This window comes from Malus sylvestris, chromosome 1, assembly GCF_916048215.2.
Source record: "Malus sylvestris chromosome 1, drMalSylv7.2, whole genome shotgun sequence".
Taxonomy (NCBI): Eukaryota; Viridiplantae; Streptophyta; class Magnoliopsida; order Rosales; family Rosaceae; genus Malus; species Malus sylvestris.
In genome coordinates this window covers 14,858,035-14,870,127 of record NC_062260.1, presented here as the reverse complement: position 1 = coordinate 14,870,127, position 12,093 = coordinate 14,858,035, and the positions used below count along the sequence as shown (strand labels likewise).

The 12,093-nt window shown below is 36.2% G+C and overlaps 1 protein-coding gene and 1 long non-coding RNA gene across 2 annotated transcripts; one reads left to right on the top strand and one right to left on the bottom strand.

Moving 5' to 3' along the window:
- The first annotated feature begins 508 nt into the window (after window positions 1-508).
- LOC126587239 (uncharacterized) lies at window positions 509-2,528 on the top strand. Its single transcript, XM_050252312.1, has 3 exons — window positions 509-873; window positions 1,224-1,285; window positions 1,478-2,528. The coding sequence occupies exons 1-3, from the start codon at window positions 733-735 to the stop codon at window positions 2,181-2,183; spliced, it is 909 nt and encodes a 302-aa protein (XP_050108269.1). The 5' UTR covers window positions 509-732; the 3' UTR covers window positions 2,184-2,528.
- Window positions 2,529-3,576: 1,048 nt separating this feature from the next.
- On the bottom strand, window positions 3,577-6,330 carry LOC126631044 (uncharacterized). Its single transcript, XR_007626220.1, has 3 exons — window positions 6,166-6,330; window positions 5,818-5,871; window positions 3,577-4,837 (listed from the first exon to the last, which is right to left on the bottom strand). It is a non-coding gene; the product is annotated as an uncharacterized LOC126631044 (long non-coding RNA).
- Between the last annotated feature and the right edge of the window lie 5,763 nt (window positions 6,331-12,093).

Here is a 12,093-nt window from a genome sequence, read left to right as displayed (position 1 = left end):
CCCGAGCGCGGCTCGCCAATATTTCAACCCACGCGCCACCTCCCTCCCCCATGATCCTGCTACCACAAAAGACTTTGGGTGTTTCTATGTGCTCGAAACACCGAGTGCAACACCACGTGTCATTATAAGTAATGAAATATTTATGTTGAAAAATTAACAATTGAAAAATAAAACTTTCTTTCACTTATATGCTATCCATTGTCCGTATTCAGTCGCAATGAAAAATCTCTCGTTGGTAAGGGAAATGACCAGACGACCCACTTTAATTTACTGTGGGGGCGTGTCCAGAGAAGCCGGTTCCGTCATTATCTTCATTTTTTAAATATTATTTTTGGACAATACCGTGACGTGTAATAGCGGCAGGCTTTCCTTTCAGGCGCAGTACCAACCCACCTCTCGCCTCCGTAAATAGCACCAAACCTAGGGTTAAAATGGTAAAAGCGTACTATAAATCGAAAATGTATAAAATACGAGGGGCCGAGAAGGCAACAGAAAAGTTAATAACAAAACCCTGATTATATCGAGTACTGTGAGATCTGCGCAAACAAAAAAAACCCTCTCACCCCCGATAGCCTCCACAGTCCAAGAAAACCCTCGAGAAAGTGAGAGAAAAAAATTTCCCGGCAGCCAAACACTCCCTTCTGGGTTTCTCTCCATCTGTCTTTCCCTCCCAGATACGATCTTTGTTTATTCTTTCGGAGCTTTTTTTGTTTTTTCTGTCGAAGAAGAAAGATGCGGATCAGGAAGAACGCCAAGGTCTCTCCCCTTCTGTTCACCTCGCATGCTCCAGCTGCTGGGGACCTCCATCCGCACGTGTGCCAGCTCAACCGGAACCCCTGGGATGTTATTCCTTTGGTACCGGAGTCCGACCAGGTCAGTTAAATCTGTTTGTCTTCGAGCTCGATAATTTTATCCATTTTCGTTTTCTTTAAATTTCTGGGTAGATCTGCGAAGCCCCTCTTAAGCCCTTGAGCTCATGGTAATTAATTTCTGTTTTCCTACCTGCATTTCTGGAGCTAGGGTTTTCTTTATTGTCTTGGTTTTGTTGGTTTTTCCCCTAACATTAGGGTTCGTCATAAACCCTAAAATTTCCTGTTTTCTTCGTGTATTTAGTGTCTAATGCTCGATTAGGGAAATGGGTTTCCTTCCTTTTGTGATATTTCGAGGGGGAAATGTGAGTTTTTGATGGGTTTTTGTTGTTTCGGGTGGCTATTTGTATGTAGTGGGAGGTCGAAGAGAGCTTTTACGGTGGGAGCTTCGGTGATTCAATCGGAGCTGTCGAGAGGTAAGCCTCTCCTTCTCGTCGATTCGATTCGTTTTTCTCCTATTTCGTTCGATATTATTATTATTTCAAGCATTAGGGTTTTTCTGTTTCCTTTCGTTTTTATTCTCTCCCCTCTCTTAATTATATTATTATTCAAAATCTCTCGCGGCGCCTCCCTGAAATGTTGCTGTGTTACGATCTTACGAAACGCAGCGTGGCGTCAATGAGGGATGCCACGGAGGAAAGACGCTTGGAAATGATAGAAGAGCCCGTGGCGGAGGATGTCGAATTCGAAAAGGATTCGAATAAGGCGGAGGGCGAGATGGAGGTGGAAGAAGGGAGAATGGGCAGCATGTGCTGCCAACGGAACGACGGCCGTGGGTGGCAATGCAAGAAAAAAGCCAAGCAAGGGCAGTCCTTCTGCAACCACCACCTCTCCCTACTTCGATCGAACTACATTGTCAAGGCCAACGGGAATGGAAACAGTAGGGATAATGGAATTAATCACAACATTTCTTCGAGTAAGGCTCCTGCCGCGGTGAGTGGGGTGGTTCAGCTGGAAAATGGGGGCCGCCGCCGCCGGAAGAAGGCGAAGAAGGAATCCGCCTCTAACCCCTACGAGTTCTATTACTATTCGGGGTTTGGCCCGTGTCGGAACCGGAAGAGAGGCTGCGATAAAGAAAGGGAAGAGACCAAGGTCGTGGGTGAAATTGCTACTAATACCAGCTCTGCTACTACTTCTCCTCCTCCTCCTCCTCCTCATGAGAGCGGTCCTCGCTCACCCTTGTCTCCAATTGCGAATGGGGAATTCAATTATGACGACGAGGATGATGATGATGAGCTCGACGGCAGCGGCGAGAGCGGGAGGAGGCGGATGAGGAAGCCGGTGAAGGAAAGATCGCTCAAGTCCCTGATGTGAGGCAGCTGAAGGAATTCAGTGGATTATCGTGTTCTAGTTTCGGAGGAGGAGGGTGTTAGGGTTAAGAAATTTTAGAGGTAATTTTGTGTCACAGAATGTAGTGTTTTCTCGCGGGTGACCCTAGTGTGCCTCTCCTGAACATGACAGAAACGAGAGGGCTATCGTTAGGGTGTGAGTGACATGTACCGAAAAGATTGTGTGAGCCCATGTTCAAAATTGTAAGGGTAGTTTCGTAATTTAATAGCTGCGTTGTTATTCTCCTCTCTCTCTAGAGTTAGGGGTATGGTGATGTGGCTGAATGGAAGATGCTTGATCAAAAAATTAAAAAAATTAATTAGTTTTAAATGTTATGGCAAATTATATCCATGCAACATGGACTTTGTTGGGGCCCACAACTTTGAGTTCGACACGTGGCAGTGTAGTTGGAGAGCGGCCCATTCAGTTAAAGAGTTCACAGTATTCACATGATTTTTTATTTTTTTAATAAAAAAGTCCTTGACCTTGATTAATTAATGTTGAGGTGATTAAATCTTAATCTCCTTCTCTAATCTAATGACGCACGTAATTATATATAATAGTTGTAGGGTGCTATCTTTTGCAACGACAAGGAGGGACGCGCATGCATTACTAATTTTACCATATTCGGGTCGGCAAATGCTCACTACAAGTTTACAACATTTACCAAAACAAGAAACCTTGATCGAACCCTATCTAAGTAGCTAGTGAAATGAAATAGTATTTTCTTGTATCGTTGTTAGACGCAAAACATAATGCATACATACATGAAATGTTCAGAAAGAACATGATCTAGTGACAGAACAAGTCTAGAAATCAATGAGTTTTTTACCGATTATATTTGCGGATTTCATGTTCAATTCTTACAGATCGTGTTTGTAGAACTTTGTAATATAGTTTTGTTGGAAAATTCTTTGAACTCAAAATATTCTAGCAAAAGTGTGCCCACTCGATGTTGCGGGTGTTTTTAAAACCTTACAAAACATCCAAAAAATTCTATATACATGTACAACTATAGTAGATGTTCAACGGTGGGTTTTACAACCCTATTTACACATATTTACAACGATGTTTACAATTCTGTTTTCACTCATTGGTCAAAAGATATTATTTATATGCACAAAAGTCAAAATATCAATCAAATAAAAATGTCTAAAATCGAATACAAATTTGTAAATCGAGCCTCCGCACGTGGAGAGGTTATTTTTCTATTAAATTTTCCTATATTTGGCTAAAAGGTCATATAAACACACTCATAAATTTTACATTTTTATAATCAAGTAGCAAGTAAAATTACAAACTTGTAGCAACCAGAGAGAAAGAAAAAAATTAAGATGTAGAAATATCCTCAAACATATTATATGAAAGCTAACCGTTTATGTTTGTAAAGCAAACTGCTGCATGAGCGGCAGCCACTTGAACAAATTGAAAGTACTTTAGTCTCTATTTCTTATTACAATAAATACATTAACACTTCAAAAAAGTAAATCTTTTTTTATCTTTTTGGGAAACTGATAAGAACAAAGGTAGCAAATTACAAAACTTGTGTATTTATTATTTGTTGAAGTATTGTTATATTATCTATTCCAATTTTCTAGGCAGCCAAACATTGCCAATCTCAATCATAAATGAACAAAGCTATGACATAAGGTAAGTTTATGGTAACATATACTCAACCTAAATAATTTGAAAACTATTTATATAAAAACAAAAGTAATTAACACTAATTAAAACTTATTTCGTGTTATTTCAATAAAAGTTAATATAAAAAAGTCTTCATTGAATTGCCTTTCCTTGAAGAATGTCTGCAGAACGTTCCTCTTCTGCAACTTTACTCATGACAATTCAAGAACAAAAAAAAAAAAACAAAAAAAAAAAAGCAATCAAAACCCATAAATGAAAACTGCCAAATGTGCACCATACGTATTCTCTTTTTAACTTGACAATCGTTACGTTACATGCGCAATGTGCACCATTTACAAAATTAAATGAAAAATAAAAAATATCAACAAACTTTAGCACAATGCTACTTTTCTTTTCAAAATTAGACTGTTTATTCACAGAATGGGGTACTTAAGTCCCACACCTATCTCAACAATTATGAGAGAAACATAATATGCGTCAACTTCGGTGTGATTTCCACTTCACAACATGAACACTAAGGTTCCATATCTCCTACCGTGTAATCAGAGGTATTGGAGTGGAATTGGAACATGGAAGTTCCAACTCACTGTGCATTTCATTAACATTATAAGGTACTACCTTCATAAAATGAGAAACTATTTAATACTTAAGTCCACAGGCAAGCTCTAAGAATTTTCCCAAGTTAGAAGAGATATAGCGATCCAATCAAACAATCCATAATTATTGACAAAATCAGAGACATATAACAGATTTCTTAAGCTAAATGAGTTGAACATTAATGTCAAGATGATGCAATCAACAATCGCCTATGCAAAATTGCACTAATTTAGAAGACTAGAAACAAAAATTAGGAAAACGAATGACAATAAATTTAGAAAAATTGAGTTCGTTTTTACATAACAAAAACTATAAACGTTGGAACAATGAAGGAAAAGGGTACTTACATGTTCCTTGTCCAAAATCGTTAGTGCATTGTTAAGGGCAGCTATTAAAACCTAAAAAATTCCCAAAGGTGCAAAACTTAATGCCAAGACCCATTACTAAACATAGAGGAACTATAACCATAAAAGAGAACTCGAAAGCAAAATATCATGATTACAAATAAAAAAAGAACAGATATAAAACAAAAAGGAATCTGGTTTGTAAGTATGTGGATTCTTCACTATAATTTAAACACCATATATATGCTGACACTTACTGTTTGATTAACAGTATGTAGTATTGTTGGGAATAATAGAATGAAAAAGATTACATATACACTTTTAAGGCAAATATTCTAATGGGTTGGGCAATGACCACGCATTAAATTGACAACTCAAATAATGTTATATTATTTGCAATACACAACAGGAGATCTATGAGAATGTAATTATTATTGTCTATAATATAAGTGACTTTTGATTAATGAGTGCACTTTATAAATTCAGTATGCTTGTGGTTGAGTTCATAGTATACTCAAGTCAGGTTCGTGTTCATTTGACATAAATGATGTCAAAACTCGCAACAAGTTTTCATCGTCTAATTGGGTTTGTGTTGATTTGATAAGGTTGAGTTCATGTTTGATGCATGTTGATTACGAAATCGCATATGACTATCATATATGAATGATTGTTGAAACTACAAAATTATAATTTACAATTGCAAAACATTGTGTATTGTAAACTGAGATGTTAAATATTGTGGAGCAATATTGCAATACACAATGACTAATGTGAACTACTACAATACAAAATTATACCAAGATTAGATTTCTAAGACTTCGATTATGGGTCAAGATTCATGGAGAAGAAATATGTCTTCATGTTCCCATCACAACCCTCTACATCAAAGTCTTATAATCAATTCATGAAGGCTGTGAAGAACGCATTAATTAACAGAAAATAATTGCAATGTGCATAAGGACTGTTATTTTCAAGATTTTGTCCATCAAGCCTAAATTTATAAAAGAAAAAAATAAACAAAATAAAATAAATACCAGATAAATTATCATCTCGTTTCTAGTCCCAGAAAATCAGTACATTAGCATTTCCTGCAAAACCCCAAAATTAGAAAATTAGTATATTAACATCGTACCACACCCCAAATTTCTAGTCAAGGGAATATTAATACAACCTCTGTAAAACATATTCAAAAAATACGAAAATAAAAAAAAATTACATACAATAAATATGAAAAAAAATAGATAATAATTAATAAACGAATTCGTAAAATTACAAAAGACATCTGAGATGGGGAATTTAAATACATAATTCAAATAAAATGAGGAAAAGGAAAATCCAAAAATTTGAAGCAAATGTTTACATGCAATAGATCTAGAAGCTACCTGATGTGATAAGAAATCGATTGAGATCAACCTTGAGGCCAGCCGTTGCCGGAATCGTCGAAATCATTGTCATCTGCCATTGTGACCCATTAGTCACGGAGGGAAGAGCGGGTGGAAAGAGAGAAAGGAAGGAGAAGAGCGGGGAGTCGAAGTCATAGTCGAGGATGAGCGGGAGGGAAGATAGATAAGGAAGAAGAAAAAAAAAATAAAGTGTACATATATTTTCTGAGACAGTGGCAAAATAAGTAATAACACAAACTTGGCAAGGCCAAAACGGGAAGCACACTGAAATCCAATGCAAAACTGTGAATAATTCAAAATCATCTAATTGATAAATAGTGCAATTCAGCCTTTGCAAATGAGAAAAGAAAACGTTGGATTCATATTGTTTTTTTTTTTTAAGACAGTTTGGCATTTATGTTGTAAATATGTGAATCATAATTGTTGATTATGTGCATATAGTTATGTCTACATGTGCGGCCATCTTTATTATGTAGCAACATCACTTACATACTTATATAGCTACAAGTTATCATTAGTTAGATTTGCCTGATCCTTCGAATTTCATTTTTATTTTATTTTTTTGTAAAATATCTCTAATAAAAAAATAATTTACACAGAAGAAATGAGCAGCTCTAGAAAATACCTACAAATATGTTGATCTCATTCCTTCTTACCTTTTTCATTACTATTTCAATCTTACCCTCATAAATTTAGAAAGAAAAAAAAACATGCCTAACCACCCACCGTATTCACCAACATTTAATTCTTCGAATATATCTTTGTTTTTATTTATTAAAAGATCTTTAAAAAATGATTTACGCAAAAAATAGAGGTAACTTGAACATTTATTGTTAATCTTATAATAGTGGTATCATGTTGGGATTTTGAAGATAGGCGAACTAGAATATCAGTTTTGCTTCTTTTGAAAATAACTACTAAGGGCAATTGTGAAAAATACATGCAAGCATTTGAATCTCACTTTATCACAAGGAGCTTAACTGTGAGCATCTTGTCCCTTTATTCGGAAAAATAAAATATAAAAAATTCAATGGTATCTCTATTTTGACTCATTAAAGTAAAAATTATTGACATATTATTTTCCTCGCAAAAAGGTCTCTCATTTATGATTGTGTTTGTATGAATCACTCACTTGCAAGTTTACGATTGAGCAATATGATTATAACAGTTTAATGTAGTAACAGTTGCAAATGTTACACGATACACTTTGTTGATAGCTTATGTTACATAGTGATTTATTATTAGTTTGGTTAGAGCTTTCTTGAGCGTGCCAGAAATAGAATAAATAGTAGATAGAATTTATGGGTTTAAGCTTAATGATTTGTGAGATTTTATTCATAATACGTAAGTGTAACTACGCTGTAAAAGTGTAGCAGCATATTTGTGGAATTGACATGCATCAATTTTTTTAATCCTTATTAGCTAGGAGTCCTAATACTTTTTTGTAATTTGATAGAATAAAAGGCAATGAATCTAATTGATAAGTCAAAGTTTTCTTACTAGGTATGTGACACTTGATAGTCACGCTACATTATTGCATTGAAAATTCAATAACAGTGTAAAAATCAAAATTTGTAAAAGAAAAAGGTTAAGAAGTGTTGAATTGTCTTGAGGTCAATAAACAACGAGATGTGATCCTATTTTGATGGTTTTCTCATTTCAGCTCATGGACCTATGTTACACTGATCATTCATAATGTAACTTCAAGTACACCTCCACTTACCAAAATATGAACTTCATAATTATGAATTTTATAGATTTTAAGGCTCAATGCGATGTTGTTACTGTTGCGAGTTAGAGAATTGGAAATAACATGGTGGAAAGACAGTTTATTATGTTGGGATTGAGAACAGATATAAGGAGATGATATGACAAAAATGCTCTTTGAAAAGGGCACATTAAGAGTGTCTTTATACGAACAATATGACTAATTTAACATCTATTGCATTTTAGCACAAAATAAATGTTATGCTATTAAAATGAATAAAAAAAATCTAAATACACTCTAAATCACTTTTACCGTATATATCTCAAAATTATTTATCTTCTTCAACTCTCAAAACCAATCTCACCCTCCATTGCAAAACTGAACTCAAACCAATGAAACTACAAACATGTTGATTGAAAAAAAAAAAATTGGTGAATTGGACATGAATTCAATGCTTTAAAAGCTTCACGTGAAGTAAGACTTCATAGTTTTCATTGTTTTAGTGATTTCAACAACATTGGCATGCCTATAGCTGCATTGACACACCCCGACCAAGATCAAGGCATGCTGGCCGTCACGTGAGAGTGACGTAGCCATGTGCACAGTGCGGAAGCAATAATGATAGGAAATATACGAATAATTAAAAATCGAATTACTAGAGTGCACTACTCAACAGGAAGTGATAGGAGTTAGTTACAAAAGTAAACACTCCTAATCAGAGCATAATAAGTCTAGGTGCAGTCTAGTAGGACAAGTACTAGTTATACAGTACCAAGAATGTCCTACTATTATTTAGATAGGTCAGAACTGTCGACATCCTCAAGCCACCAACAACAATCTTACTTAAAACCTCGAGGGGCACAAAACAGAAAACGTGAGTGGGCAAAAACAAATGTTTTACAAAACAATTTCATTTATCAACATAACTAACCCTTCGCTGTAAAACATGTATAATTTTTCCCATAATCGAGATATAAGCATATACACAAATATATATATGCAATCATATCAATTCAATTCATGTTTCACATAATCATGTCCATATGTATGCCATGCCAATATATAACAGAGTAAGCAATTCAGGTAAGAATAATTTCATAGAAATATAACATGTGAGCTGGAACCCCTATGGTAGTCTGTACGGCTGAATTCATAGCTCAAAAGTTACTCTAGCCAGAGTCACTACTATGACATATACGACAATATACTGCACAAGAGTCGGAACCAAACAAAAAGGTCTATACAACAATAATGGGTGTAATACAATCATGCTCAACACTACTCTTACATAATAGTTGTATGATAATTCACTAGTTACTTACGAGTCGGAACCATAAATAAGGTCTGTATGACAAGATTGTGCACCTAAATTGGATCCAATATGAGCATATGGTGCGGGAGATGACATAATAAACAGGCATGTGCCATATCTATGGCTAAATCACAATCACCCTAAATGCAGTTTTATGAGCTCAACATTATTCAATCACTTATCGCATCATCGATGATTCACATAACCAAACACAACTTACCTGAGCTTACATGAGCGTCCACAGCACCACATTGACATATATAAAGCATCACATACCAAATCATGTATGAATTATAAACTTATATGCATGGCATTTATGGCATACTATTATTTAAACACATATTTCTGGGAAAATATCAAGTATATAAATATATACTGAAAACCAAAAGCCCACTCACTGGTAAGTCGAAGGGTCGTAGCCCCCGAGTCACCCTTGGATACGCTCGTCCTCGGGATAAGTCTCACCTATATGCGAATTAACTATAAAAACGTTATTTTAAAGTACATAGGCAAAATTAGCTAATAACTTTTCATACATAGCTCAAAATGGGTATATGAATATACCACAGTGACCTACACAACCTCAGGATCATCCCCAAATTTTCAGATTAATTTTTGGACCCTTCACGCGCCACCACACGGTAAGACGCGCCACCACACGCAGGGAATCCGTAGGATTCCCTAACTGCCGTTAGGAATTTTCCTCTGAATATTCCATTAAAACCCAACGGTAACCGTCCAAACTAACTGACAGCGTCAGAATATTCCATCAGACTTGACGGAATATTCTGTCGTCTCCTACCTCAGAACTCCGGCGACCGTAGCCGTCACCGAAAACTAGGAAAGACTTCTAACCGTCTATTCTCACTCATTTTTCAACCATTTTCTTCGAAATTTGAACCAAATGAAAGCTTAAAGTGAGAAGAATGGCGTTATACCTATTTGAAGCTTCAAATCTCATGAAATCACATTGGAGCAAGCTCAAAAATCCCGTGACCTCTGCAACTCTTCGTATCTAGGCTTCCCGACGTCCAAATTCTTCAAACGAACTACCCCGAGCCTCTTTGGGACCTCCAAAAGCTCTCTATGAGCTTAAAATTCCTTGAAACACAAGGTTTTACGTGCGCATGAACAGTGCACAAATTAATGGTTAGGTTTCACGGGGTTTTCAAAGGTTTCAGGTTCTAAAACTTGTACCAATGGATTCCTAAGGTCACAAGGAACACGAAGATACTTACATTGGTTTCGATCTTCAAGATTTGAGGTGGTTTCTGGGTTGTCCTTACGAAAATGCAGAGAGGGAGATAGAGAGAGAAGGTAAGTGGGTATATGTGGTCCAAAAGCCACCAATCACAACTAAAAGAACACTTAGTTCTAATTGGGTCCAATAATAGAGGAATATAGCTAATTGGTCCACAATCTTAAGTCTAAACCACAACATCCCATAATACTTATCAACGTCCAAGGGTATTTAGGTAATTTTATGCCGTCGATAAATAAATAACACACATCTCTGGGACGGGTTGTGACATGCGTTATGAATGATATCCCTTGAAAAAATTATGGTTGGTGATGAGAATCACACATCTAACCACCCTTAGTCATATCTGATCACAAAAATCCGAAGATGTGAATAGCAGGGAGTGTAAAAAATAAATATAAAAACATAAATATGTATTTGCACCTAAGATGTGAAGAGTGGAGGTGTGAGGGTATTACGAGAAAGTATGTGGGGTTGGATTAAGATAAATTTTAATTTAAAAAAAAAAAAGTAAAATGGGAGTGTGTTAAGTTGTGAGGTGGGAATTCAATAATATGTGGTGTGCTAATAAAACAAGCATTTTCTATTTTGAAAATTAATATTGAAATTCTAAAGGTAATATTGAAATTCTAAAGGTAAAATGGGAGTGTGTTAAGTTGTAAGGGTTCGAGTCCCAGTAGAAACCTTTTTGGGCCTTTTTTTGAACTACATTAATTTTTTCTTTTCTCTTTAATATTTGTAGTTTAATTAATTTTATTTTTTTGGTGAAGATATTTGTAGTTTAATTTCTATCATTATAAAATATAACTTTTTATGATAAATTTATGATTAGGAATATCATAATTAATTAAAATCCTTAAAAGTTTAAAGATAAAATGTCACATCCCGGCCTAGGCCCCCACCACATCCCGGGCTCGACTCTGCCATAGCACAATATTGTCCGCTTTGGACCCCGACCACACTTCTATCAGAGCCAATCCCCTGCTGGAAGTGTGCCGACGAGGACGTCGGACCCTAAGGGGGGTGGATTGTAAGATCCCACATTGCCCAGGGGTGAGGATCATGTAAGCCTTATATGTATATTCCTATCTTTACCTAGTATGAGGTCTTTTGGGAGCTCACTGGCTTCAGGTTCCGTAAGAACTTCGAAGTTAAGCGAGTTCGCACGAGAGCAATCCTAGGATGGGTGACCCACTGGGAAGTTATCGTGTGAGTTCCCAGAAACAAAACCATGAAGGCGTGGTCGGGGCCCAAAGCGGACAATATCGTGCTACAGTGGAGTCGAGTCTGGGATGTGGTGGGGGCCCGGGGTGGGTTGTGACATAAAATCTTTAAAACCTCCATTTACCCACCGGGAAGTTCTCGTGTGAGTTCCAAAAACAAAACCGTGAGGGTGTGGTCGGAGCCCAAAGTCGACAATATCGTGCTACGATGGATTTGAGCCCGGGATGTGGTGGGGGCCCGGGTCGGGTTGTGGCATAAAATCTTTAATACCCCCATTTCCATATATGATATCATTTAATCGAATACATGTCATTCATTTATTCTTTGGTCAACTTTTAAGGATCGTCTAATTTTCATTCTATTTGAAAACCATTTAGTCATCCATATATATATATATATATA

Excerpts from the sequence above, each read along its gene's own strand:
- LOC126587239 (XM_050252312.1), top strand. The coding sequence starts at position 733 with ATGCGGATCAGGAAGAACGCCAAGGTCTCTCCCCTTCTGTTCACCTCG. Across the intron at positions 874-1,223 it reads TGGTACCGGAGTCCGACCAG|TGGGAGGTCGAAGAGAGCTT; the intron begins GTCAGTTAAATC and ends ATTTGTATGTAG. Across the intron at positions 1,286-1,477 it reads TCAATCGGAGCTGTCGAGAG|CGTGGCGTCAATGAGGGATG; the intron begins GTAAGCCTCTCC and ends TACGAAACGCAG.